Source organism: Dasypus novemcinctus, chromosome 20 (genome assembly GCF_030445035.2).
Source record: "Dasypus novemcinctus isolate mDasNov1 chromosome 20, mDasNov1.1.hap2, whole genome shotgun sequence".
NCBI classification, from domain to species: domain Eukaryota; kingdom Metazoa; phylum Chordata; class Mammalia; order Cingulata; family Dasypodidae; genus Dasypus; species Dasypus novemcinctus.
The window spans coordinates 40,988,515-41,001,369 of record NC_080692.1 but is presented as its reverse complement, the minus strand read 5'-3'; the positions used below and the strand labels follow the sequence as shown (position 1 = coordinate 41,001,369).

Sequence of the window (12,855 nt, the reverse complement as noted above, 5' to 3'; positions counted from 1 at the left end):
AAACAAGCACTTAAGTAAACAAAGCTTTAATTTAAAACAAATATAAAACCACCTTCAGTTTCCCTTAGGGGGAAGTTAACTTTCAACAGAAATTAGTTCACTATTTAATAGAATTAGTTTTAGGGTTCAGACTGGTCATCTTTCCACACAAACTTTCATTCAAGCATAAACCAAGCAGAAAAACTCAATAAATTAGATATTTAAATATACTGAGGCAAAATAGATAATGCTCCAACAGACAGCTATGAGATATTCAATATTTATTTCTCTCTATTTTTACTTTCTGACATGTCACGGTTCATCAGTCTATACCTGGTTTTATATCATTTTTGCTGCTTACTAACACCTCTGAGCAAAACACACAACCAGAATTCATTTTAAAAAAACAAAACACTAACATAACTCAAGGTTATCTTGTTTGATATCTATAAGCACAAATAATCAAGATAAAAATTTTAAGTATTATGTAAAGACAAATGATAACAAGGCTCCAACACCCAGGAGCACATCAGGAGCTTATATGGAAGCCCCAAAAATAAACTATTGTGTCCATAAATGGTCTGATTTCCAAATCAATGAATGCCCAACAAATGACACTAACAAAGTAGGGTCTTTTTTTCTCTCTCAAATTCCAACACCACAGAAAATAAAGACTAAAGTCAATATGATGATTAACCTTTAAAAATCACATCTAGACCTAAGTATTCAGTTGAAGATTAATCACACCATTCGAATTACCAAGGAAAAAATAAAAATGGAAACTTACTTTATATAGTATCTTGCACCTTCAAAAGTATATGCTTCTTCCCAGCCAGTGGGCAAATCTAAAAAAAAGATACATTATAATTAGAGTTACTTCAGCAGGAGAGCAAAATAAAAGTTTTCTAGCCATTTTAATTATATTGTCATGATCAATTATTTTCATTTATTAAGTAGATTTCTAACTAAAAATATATGTTGGGCTGGTAGTAAAATTGGGAGTAGATAAATATGTTTTTAGGGAAAAACAGCATTTCAAATTTAAAGCCAATAGTAAAAGTATCGATGACATAAGAGCTTATCTGACATGATTATCCACTTTAACCACCAGGGTGGAGAAGAAACATACTCTGGCATCCAAAATGAGGCCTTCTAATCCCAGGTAACATACCTATGCACAGCTGGCAAAAAACTGCATCAAAAGCAACATCTACCTTTTCTCAGGTATGTCTATTCACGATCATATTCTTCAGCTACATAACCAAATATCTAGGAAAGAAGGACTTCCTAAATAATCAGAGGGAAAGAAATCTGACTCTGAATATTTAAATGAGTGTGTTTCTATACACATGATTTCAAGAACTTGAAGGATCAAGGAATAAACCTGGGAATGATTCACGGAATGATGGTATCTCTACGTACTTCACATTATTTATAAATGACAAGTGCCTTGGATTTAATCATAAAACTGTTCTGACATAAAACGTCATTGATGTGCATACAAAACCACAGTCAAAGCAAAGTAAACCAAACCAGAAAAAAAAAAGGGGGGGGAAATGAAGGTGAAATCATGTAAGAAATTTTTCTGCAACATGAATGTTATCAAATCTGTGGGGGCAGGTATGACACATATTTCCATAACCAAAATAGGCGTGAGATAATTCTTGTAGATGATTAGGCTAAATAATTTAAAAACCAAATAGACTTTCTGATATAAATACGTTACTATCCATAAAGGCAAAGAGGCCGTCAAAGGTGCCCCATGCATGCAAAACATTTAAAAGGTATACTGAAGTCAAGGACTGCACCTGGGTGTTCAGAAACACGACAGCGTATTAGTCAGAAATGCCTTAAAAATGTAACCCCATCCTGCCTGCGACACCAGCCTTCCCCTTCCTCCTCCACCTTTCTGCACATCTGAAGCTATTAGTCACTTCACGGAACTCCAGCATTTAACAGAAAAGGCAGGCTTGTCCAATACCCTGGCAACTTTAAGAAATGCACAGAACCTCAGAGTTGCAGAGAAGTATCCTGGAAGCCAGCGGTGGGTGATGGCTGAGCCGGTCTCACCGTCAACCCCAAGTGCTCCCGGGCCTGGGCCGCCACCAGCCCCGGAGGCCGGCCAGGAGGGAACACATGTTCCCTTTCAAAGACAAACAGGCTCCACGAACGTAAACAAAAAACGACGAGCGAGCGAGCCAGAGCAGCCCTGCCCCGGCTCAACTCACACTCGGCAGGCGAACCGGCGACCAACTGCGCCAGGGCGCTCCGCTGCCGCGCCGACCCCGCTCCTCCCGGGGCGCAAGTGCGCCCCCCGCCGCGCAGGACGCCCCCCGCCTCCGGGCGGCCCGCGCGAGCTCGCGGCCGGGGACTTTGAATCCCGATCGCCAGCAGCGGCAGCTGCAAACGCCTCCTCCGGCCCCGGCTGCGGCTCCCGCGGCAGGAGGGAGAGCGCCCGGCGCCGTTCTCCGTCACGGCACCCGCAAATCCCCCCCGGCCCCCGCCCCAGCAGCCACCGACCCGCAGATCCCCCCTAAGGGACGAGCAGAGGCTGGGACGGGAGGCTGCGGGAGGGCAGCGGGCAAGCCCGTCCCCGAGGTGGACCCAGGCTCCGGGGCGGCGACGCCAGGGACCACGCGGGCCCCGGAGGTGCCGGGAGAGCAGAGCGGCCAGCGGGAGTGCGTGGCGGGGGGCGTCGGGACTCGGGCGCCGAGGGGGCGCCCGGCGCACGCGGCGGCGGCAGGCTGAGGCAGGGGCGCCGCGGGAGGGCGGCGGCGGCCCCGCGCGCCCCTACCTGCCGCCGGCCTCGCCGCCCCGCGCCCCCCTCGGCCGGGCCCGGCCCGCGGTACCTGCGCTCTGCCGCCGGTGTCCGGTGACCACGGCCTCGCCGGTGACGGGGTGCAGCCAGGTGGTGCTCTTGGCCTCCTCGCTGCGGGGTGAGAGAAGGGGCAGAGCCGGAGGTGAGCGGGCTGCGGGGGCTCCGGCGGCGCCTCACGCGCCCGCCCGCGCCCCTCGCGCCCGCCCGCGCCGCCCCCGGCTCTTTACTTGATGAAGAAGACCCGGCCGCCCCGGGTGACCCCGTACGTCCAGGAGCGCGGCAGGGAGCCGACCCGCTCGAAGCCCAGGTCCGCCGCCATGTCTGCTCCCCGGCCGCCGCCGCCGCCTTCTGCCGCCGCCGCCGAGGGCGGAGGGAGCGAGCGAGCCGGGGCGGCGCGGCGCGAGCGCGGCCGGAGCGCGCCTCCCCGGCCCGGCGCGTCCCCGCGCGCGCCCTGCCCTCGGGCGGCGCCCGCCCCGCCGCCCCGCCGCCCCGCCCGGGCCCGGCCCCGCGGCGCCGCCCCCGCGCATCGTCCCCGGCCGCCCGGCCGGCCGTCCCGCGGCGCCGCGCCCCGCGCCCGCGCCCGCGCCCGCGCCGAGGGGGCCGGGAGCGTTCAAAAAACCCCCCCGGAAACCAAACCCCGCGTGCCGGCCCCCGGGCTCTGCCCGCAGGCTGCCGGCCCCAACGCGCTTCCAAGGACGCGCAGTCCCGGGGCCCCAGATTGCTTTCCCGTCCGTCAACAAAGCCCATCACCGGAGCTTTGTTTTATAAGAGCCATTGGATGGTCAAAAGATTTTTCCCAAAAAAAAAAAAAAGGGCTTTCAAGTAGCTGTTTTTATTACAGCGCACGCGGAAGGCTTTTCCTGTTTGTTTTGTGGCCAAGTAGCATAAGCTTTGACCGAGGACCCGTGAAACAGGAGTGGGTTCAGACTTGACAAGACAGAACACGTTTTTCTCTGCCTCGGCCCCTTAAATCATCTGATGTTTTATAAAAGTAAAAACTTGCCTTCTTCTCTGACATTTATTATCAACCTGGATTTCTACCTTTCCCCTACCGCCCGTAAGTTATAATAATAGCTCGCTTTCCTGGCCACGGTGCACCTTTGAGAATCCCCACAACAGCCCTCAACGGCTCTTATAATTCCCATTTTACAGATGGGGAAAGATGAAGTGTAAAGAGGCAACGTAATTCACCCACGATCCTGTTAGGAATTGGCCGAGCCTAGATGCCCACTTTGGCTTCTGGATTTCAAAAGGCCTTTGGTATTCTCACCTTGCTACACTTGAAAAGTAAAAGTCTTGCCCCCACTCCACCCCGCTCCCCACTTTGTTCTTTGAATACGACGTGGGCAGATTTCACTGCAAGAGAGATCTCCCTTCATGCCACTTAAGAGGGCTTGCCTCTTACTGCTTCTGGTCGTCTGCCACCCTTGGAATTGCTTATGCGTCTTTGCAGCAAGATGACTCACTCCAACCAGAGGCACAGTCCAATAATAATAGTACTACTTGGTATTTTTATAGCACCTTTTTCTGACCAGTTTGAGTGCCTTGGAAGCCTTATCTCATTCATCTTCCCAGCAGCTCAAAAAGGTAAATAATCTTTTTCAACGTTTAAGGAAACTAAGGCACAGAAAGGGTAAATGACCTTGGCCAACGCCATCTCCAGCAAGTCAGGTGGGGCTTGGATGAGAATGCAGACTCATTGGAAGTTTTCTCCCATACTCTAATTCCCCAAGGCCATTCTGTCATTGGTGAGAAGGAGACTGCAATTATTGCTATAATTTTCTTGTCCATCTGCATACACAGGGGAAAAAATAACATCACTTTAATATTTTCTCTCTTTTGTTCCTTTGCATTCTCCCCTTTCATTTCACTCCTTATTACTTCTTGACATCTTATCTCCTACCTAGTTTCTGGAAAAAATGACTTAAAAAAAATCAATGAATAGCTACCAGGAAATGTTCCACATTATCACCAGTGGTCACTGGGTATAACATAGCAAGAAAATCAAGCGATATTGACTCTGTGTTGTGCTATCATCATACATTTAAAACCTAAAGTGAATCTTTTTAATATAACTTTAGAAATCCAGAACCTGTTAGTTCACCCATAGTGCCATATTTGACTTTTTGACTGTCTACTCCTTGAGAAATCTGTAAATTGACCCTACTTTCCATTAGGATTTCTTTTAGCTCTGAATCTTTTTATTTACAAGATTCATTGGTACAAGGCATATTTCAAAAAGTGATAGCAATCTGCTTAATAAAAATAAATATATCAAGAAGCGACATTCTCAGGGTTTAAATGGTAATCCAGAAATTTAAGTGCAATTCCTCAAATTTAGGAATATGTCCCAATTAGGAAAAGCAGTTAAAAAAAAAAAAAAACTTAGCCACATCTGTACAAAATGAGGCATTCTTCTGATTTGTGGAAATAATAGTCCTCATGGCATCCAAGAGCCAGTAAGAGCAGCTTCATCTAATAGAATATTGAGCACTCTGAATAATGTCCATCCTTCGTGATTAAATTTTTCTTAAAATGCCCTGTCTCTGTAACTTTCTTGTCTTGTCGTGGTCTGCTTTATGGTGTGGTCACATGTACTTGTGTGTCTCCTTCCCTGTAGGAGGGTAGGATCATATCTTTCCCATCACTGAATCCTCCATGACCTTGAGTCAGCACCCGAATGGTTATTGAACCCATTTTCTTCCTAGTACCTCAACCTCCCAACAGAGTTATTTCCCAGAAATATATCCGCTTTCTTTCACCCCATATTCTTTCAATAACCAACTCATATCTACACTCATAGCTAACCTCTGCTTTTTTATTTTTCATATTTCCATTCTGAGTCTAGTCAATTTCTCATATTATGACCTGCCTTTTTGAAGAGCATTATCCTATGACTCTTGCAGCTTCTCTGAAGAAAGAGGATGTTTAAAAAGTACTGAGCACTAAAAATAAACATCATTCAATCCCTATATGGACAGCCATCCTTGTTCTAAAGACCTTACAGTTCAAATATAACAGAAAATATACACAATGACAAGAAAAATGCAAAGGAAAGGTTCATAAAATATGTGAGAGGAGAGAGAACAAAGTGACATCTTAGAAAACAGCAAATCAATTTCTCCCCTTTTGAAGGAAATTTTAAAGTGTGAGCTCTAGAAAGGAAGTGGGGAAAGCAGCTCTTGAGATAGAAAAAAAGTCCTTTTATATCAAGAAACATCTATTATTTCATATATATTAATGCTTATTAAAATCCACCAATCAAATTTTCTGACTGACCAGATTGTCTTCCCAAATATATGTTTGCTACCTTATGTATTTGCTATGTTATTGGTTCACAAACTAAAGAATTTTGTAAACAGTTCCTTTATTTCTTTTTTTTTAAGATTTTTTTATTTATTTAATTCCCCCCCCCTTCCCCAGGTTGTCTGTTCTCTGTGTCTATTTGCTGCATCTTGTTTCTTTGTCCCTTCTGTCATCAGCGGCACGGGAAGTGTGGGGGGCGCCATTCCTGGGCAGGCTGCACTTTCTTTTCACGCTGGGCGGCTCTCCTTACCGGGCGCACTCCTTGCGCGTGGGGCTCCCCTACGCGGGGGACACACCTGTGTGGCAGGGCACTCCTTGCGCGCATCAGCACTGCGCGTGGGCCAGCTCCACATGGGTCAAGGAGCCTCGGGGTTTGAACCGCAGATCTCCCATGTCGTAGATGGACGCCCTAACCACTGGGCCAAGTCCGTTTCCCATGTAAACAGTTCCTTTAACTTTGAACCAGTCAACAGTAGGGTATTACATACCATGAAAAGACTAACCCAGAGGGCAAAATGGAGGCTCCAATTAGCTCAGTGGAAATCTAGGAGAAAGGATGGAGATTGACAGTCTAAGACAGGTAAGAAAATGGTATTTGGGAATCAATTTTGGGGGGGATTTTTTTTCCTGTTAAGGAATAAACTGATTATTGTGGATGGAGTTATTCATTCATTCATTCATTCAATAATCATATAGAGGGGTCTTTCTGTGTGTCAGGCATTCTGATGAGTGGTAGGGATTTAAAAGACTTGTCCTGCTTTGGGTAGTTTTGAAAGGGAGATGGAGATGTAAATACAGCATGGGAAATAGCATCTCTAGTCTTGTCTTAGAATATAAAACCTCTATCATAGTTGTTTTCCTAGGGTATCCGTGAACCTCTCAGGGTCTGTTTGCATCTACGGTCTTTTTTTGTGTTTTGGAAGGCTCTTCAATGATTGAAAGGGAGAATTGCAAGAAATACGTAGAGGAGAGAAACATTTCACTCTGAGGATATACTAGTTACTATGCTGCTGGGATTCTACACTAAGTTTTCAGAGTCCCCCTGGAAGCATGGAGAATAAAAGTGAAGAGAAAGGGAGTGGGGGTGGCTCAAGCGATTAGGTGCTTCCCTCCCACATGGAAGGTCCCCGGTTTGGTTCCAGTGCCTCCTACAAAGAAGATGAGTGCACAACGAACAGACACAGCAAGTTCCAACAACGAGGGGTGTGTATGTGTGTGTGAAAGAGCAAAGAGGATAGTTCAAAAATGTCTTGAAGGAACTTAATGCCTGAACCCTGGGACTTGTTAAACACCTTCTCCTTTACCCCCAATCAGCGAAGATGTTATCATCTACCTCTCTCATTCCAGTAAATTACAAAGACCCAAATTCAAGTAGGAGAGAATTAAAAAACACATAGCGCACAGGTGTGGGCAGTCAGGATATTGAGTGAGCAGTCTGGCTGAGTTTTTGACCTGGCTTTGATCTAAATTAGCTGCTTGACCCCAGACAAATCATTAACCCTACTCTCCACTCAGCTCTTTGGACCTCATCTGTAAAATGAAAGCAGTGATCTCTCTAAGATATTAGGCATGATTCTTTTCTCTTCTAAAGTGGTATGCTTTTACGGGGTGGGCACTCTAGTGACTGAAGTTGGGGATATTTTGTCACCGTGGACAGACACAAGTAAGAAACTTGCTCAGTGGAACCATTTAGGGTTTTCTGCCCCTCCAATGGTTTGTGGTAGTCAGAAAACTCTGGAAAGGACTGCTTCATCTGAAAGGTCAGTCTCCATTTTAGTCTTCTAAAGGAGCACCACATCGCTAATATACCATTAGTATTGGCAGAACACTTTACAAAATTATTTCACAGGCAATGCGGTGTTTAACTTGCACAAAGGGCTTTGTAACATGAGTAATATTAACATATTAGAAACAAGAAGATGTGCCCCCAGAAGATATGATATAATTTAGCCATTATGTGGAAGATGTGAGGCTTCCACAAGTCAGGGGCCAGATTAGAAAGAGCCTCAAACGCCACGCAAGTCCTTTGGGCATTAAACTTGAAGTTCAGTCCACAAGGTCTTCCCTTCCTGACCAAGCTTCATTCACTTGTCCACTTCTTCATGCCCAGCGGTTCCTCAACCTATTGCACTTGTTCTCTGCTTTCACTACTTCTCTGCATCTGCTCCGCAGGTCATCAGATGCCCGAGCTACCAAGTCTTGTGGAGACGTTCAGTCTAAGCTTTCCTGACCTCCCTGCAGTGTTCACACAGATGACCGCTCTATTCCTTGAAACTCTACTTTCTGCCTCAAGACACCAGGACATTTCCTGTCTCTGTGGCACTGTTTCTCAAAATGAGTTTTGTAGACTGGGAGGCTTATTTAAATATCGATTCCTGGGCCACTCCTCAGATTCATTTGCTGCTCAACCAAGAATCAGCACTGACCAGCACCTCGGTGATTCTTATATATGCTAATATCTGGGAACCATTGCCCAACATGATAACTCCTCACTCTGTTTTTCCAGCCTATACCACACTCCTGAGGTCAAGACTATATATTAGATTTCCTTTTGGACATCTCTACCTGCCGTTCCTCAGGTGCTTGCTCAACCTGCCAGAACAAGTCACTTTTTCTCAAACACTTGCACCACACCATGTTTTCAGTCTCCTCTTTGTGAGTGATACCAGCATCCAATCACATACTCACATCAGCAACATCAGAATCATCCCTCCACAACTAGTTAATTAATAAATTATATAAATTGTCTGCTAAATACATCACAAAGGTATTTACTTTATTTTCCATATCTTAATATAAGCACTCATAAGTGCCAACAGAATGATCTTTGAAAAAATAGATTATTTTCATTTGTTGTATAAAATCCTTCAGTGACTCAAAAAACTTTTAAGATGAAATCCAAAGCCATTGTGTGGCGTTTGAGGCTCTTTCTAATCTGACCCCTGCTCACCTGCAAGTTGGCCATATGGAATGGCCCACTGTTCTCTGAACAAGCCAGGTTCTTTCAAATCTCTGTACATACCACTCTCTTCCTAGAATGCGTCAGAAACCATCCTCGATAACTTTGGGCCAACTAATGGCCCCGTTTTTCCACACTCCCAAGTCTTCTATACTGAATTGTTATTGTAGCCAGCTTCTCTTTCTGCTCCCTAAACTCTCTAAATGAAAACATTTTATTTAGTATTTTTATCACCTAGTGTTTTAACAAATGCTATTTAAATGGATGAATAATAGTACTTACATGTACATAGTATCCTATATTTTACAAAGCATATTTAATACTTTTTTTTTGTATTTTTTAAATTATCTTTTTAAAGAAGATATATGGATCACACAAAATATTACATTATAAAATACTTTTTGTATTATTGAGGCCTGCCAGTGAGTTGTGTTTCTATCCTTTCTCAGATGTAACACTCCCTGTAGTTTTTTATAGACTATCCTGAATATAAGAGAAAAAAATGACATGACCTAAGAGCAGCAGAGCAGAGTATGAAAATAGCTGCTTTCTATAGAGCTGTCTTCCCGGCTTAAAGAATACTTAGAGTTTGTAGTCATTTCTGAGTGAGACACTGAAGGATAGAAAGGATTCAGCATTATATTTTGTTTTTAGTTGTTGTTTTTGGCTTTTTTGGGGGTGTGGGGAGGTACCAGGGATTGAACCCAGGACCTCGTACATGGAAAGCAGGTGCTCAAACACTGAGCTACATCACTCCCCAATGAGAGTGGGGTTTTTTTTTTGTTGTTTTTTTGGGAGGTACCGGGATCAAACCTGGGACCTCGTATATGGGAAGCAGGGGTTCAACCACTTGAGTTACACCCATTACTCTATATTTAATTTTATAAAGGGACCTAAGCCTTCTTTTAAATGAAATTTCTTCCTAGAAAAAGGAATATTGACAAAAAAATAATATTTAATACCTAAAAATCTCAAATACTATAGCTGAATAAAATAAAAAATAAACACACCTAGAGAAATGTAAAATCACTAATGATATGTGTAGCTGTAAGTGATAAAGGTTATCATATCATGCCCTAAACCCCAACGGATAAATAAAAGAATGAAGGGGACTCATTATCTCCCTCATTGTTAGCATTTTTCACAGTGTAACTCTCTAAATAGACTTTTTCTTTAATTTCAGCAACTACTCCTTGCTTAAAGCAAGAGATTTTTCACCATCTTACTATCCATATCTTTTCATAAGAAATTATAAATATATATGAAGACATGTACACACACATATATACATGTATATATTTGATTTTTAGCCAATTTTCTCAATTTCCAAAGCATTGTTTATGTTTCCGTTACATGTGGAATTATACAAATAATAACCTAAAACACAGTTATCTGTAGCTATTTGTAATATTTCAAATATAGCCAAATTTAAGGAAAATGTAATGCAAAAGCAAAATTTGGCATTGTCATAGGCACTGCCTTGTACATAGTTAATATTGAGCAAATGTTTAGCAATTGAATGAATCATAAAATAACAGCATATAGTGCTAGGGGAAAAAATTCTGGAGGCTTTTAAATAACATTCTATTTTAGATATGTTTTTCTTAAAACCAAGCAGTTGTAAATTCAGAAGCGTGTCTTATCAGTTGAATTTCTGATCCGAGAAGCATGCATATTTGACCTAAGAAAACCGAGAACAACTTATGAATAATTACAATAGGAAATGTGAACAGATTTAAAATAAAAAGGACCTAAAAAATGAAAGCTTAAATTTCTCTCTCTTTTTACATCACTCTGTGTGGACCAGAGGGAAGGAGAGGGACTAAGCTGTGTGAAACCTATTTTGGTGAAAACCTTGCTGGAGCCCTGCCCCAGCAGAATTTTATGAAAGCATAAACCTAGGAAACGATATCGAGCAGAGAGTCCAGTGTGTTGTTCTATTTCCAATTGTGTCCTCCTGTGCCCGAATTTACCATGTGTAGAGAGGGAATAGAATTAGCTATTCGTTTTTTGTGCTAGAGCATTTTAGAAGAGCTACATTTTTGGCAGTCTTGAAAAAGGGTGATTTTAAAATGTTTTGTAATTGTCATAACCTTCATTGGCAAAATGCAATTAATTCTAAGTTTGCTGGCAATATATAATATACTCAGAAGATCTGATGTTATTCTAAATATTAATGAAATCAAAAGAATCTCTTATATTCCTAAGCAAAAAAAAATGGTGCTTAATACTCTGATATCTGGAGACGCTTTCTATCCTATTACTCCATGTCAACTACCTTTATTACTTTTGATTATAGATCCTTTACCTGCGGTTTATAAATTCATGTAATGCAAGTTGTAAACAGTTACGGTGAATGTAATGTATATCATATACTGGGCTAGGGACGCTGGGGATACAAAGACATAAAATTCAGATCTTGGCATTCAAGGCAATACAATCAAGCTGGGGTGGGAGCAGTAGGGAAGAGATTAGATTAGATTGGCAGTAAGTTTTATGATAGAGATTGGGCAAGAGGGAAGATGGAAGCTGTGAGAAGGGCATTCATTCTGGGTGGCTGTGAGGAGGGGTGGTGAGGGAAGCCTCCCTGGAGGAGTGGTATGTGAGCTAGGTTATTTAACGTTAGGCATTTCTTGACGTTGGTAAATTACATCTTAAGCAGATTCTGCCCTCATTTCTCCCTTCTCCAGCTCTGGTAGGGTATTAGGTACCAGCAGTGAGGGGCCACGTGTGGCAGAAACTGCCGGTTGTTTACTTCAGCCTCTCCTCTCCCCTGTTAGAACCCCTTGATTTTTAGTTGGACGTGACCACGCTTGAACTAAAGGCATCTTCACAGCCTTCCTTGGAGCTAGGTGTGGGTCCTGGGATTGGGCTCTGGCCATTGGAATGTAGGCAGAGAAATGTTGCGTGACAGATTATGGGACATTTCCCTCAAGGCTGGTTGGCAAACATTTGGTCTTGCTTATTTCCTTCTTCCTTATCCCGCTGTTCGGAATGTAGATGGGACGGCTACTTCCAACTTTGGACCGTGAAGCCTGTGGGGATAGTAGCGTGGACACGTGGATGTAGCCTGGCTCCCTAAGGATTTCAGGAACCAGCCAGCATGCCCGTCCTGGACGGCTTTCCTCAGACTGAAAAGAGGGAGAAGTCAAATTCCACTCTATGTAAGCCATGCTTATGCTGGGTGCTCCTGCTACTCACAGCTGACCCTATCCTTAACAGTGTATCACCTCTGTCTTGTTCAACACAATATGTAGTACTTGTCAGGGGCTCAATTTTTTTTTTTTTTAATAAATGAATGAATGCATTTTCCACACATACATTCAAAACCACGTAAATAAAATTTACCTTCTGCCCCAACACTAGTGACTGTTCTCTTAGATGAATCAGATTGTCTCATGGCTTACTTTGTTAGGTCCTGAGAATAAGGCAGGCCCTACAGAGCTGCTTTAATTCATTAAAGTATCGTCTTTTCTGATAAGTTAATTTGAACAGCTCAAAAGTTATTTGACCTTCCAATGCCCACGCTGTGTTAGTCTCTCAATGAACTACATATTTGTAATACATGACCATGTGACTCCAAGCAGAAAGCAGAATTGACAGAAAATGCAAACTGAAATGGGTATACTTGCCCACTGTGCGCTGATGGACATGGGTTGCATTTATGTTTGTTAATCCAGCTTTCTGGGAGAGGTTCACATACCAACAATGTCAGTATTATAAAAATGCTTCCAAACCCAAACTACGTAGAAAAGCACTCCTTATTAAGGGTAAGACAAAGTTGTCAAGATTT

The 12,855-nt window shown here is 43.5% G+C and overlaps 1 protein-coding gene across 9 annotated transcripts in view; it reads right to left on the bottom strand.

Moving 5' to 3' along the window:
* PLEKHA5 (pleckstrin homology domain containing A5) overlaps positions 1 to 3,233 on the bottom strand; it is a 250,461-nt gene extending 247,228 nt beyond the window's left edge. For 4 of the 9 annotated variants that reach the window (XM_058282854.1, XM_058282857.1, XM_071210200.1 and 1 more), the window contains exons 1-3: positions 3,025 to 3,222; positions 2,829 to 2,908; positions 767 to 824 (exon numbers count right to left, since the gene is read on the bottom strand). In XM_058282854.1, the coding sequence (XP_058138837.1) occupies positions 767 to 824; positions 2,829 to 2,908; positions 3,025 to 3,116 (230 nt within the window). In that variant the 5' untranslated portion in view covers positions 3,117 to 3,222. Of the gene's footprint in view, positions 1 to 766; positions 825 to 2,828; positions 2,909 to 3,024 lie in introns of all 9 variants that reach the window. The other 5 variants (XM_058282862.2, XM_058282863.2, XM_058282865.2 and 2 more) reach the window with 2 other exon arrangements.
* Positions 3,234 to 12,855: the final 9,622 nt, after the last annotated feature.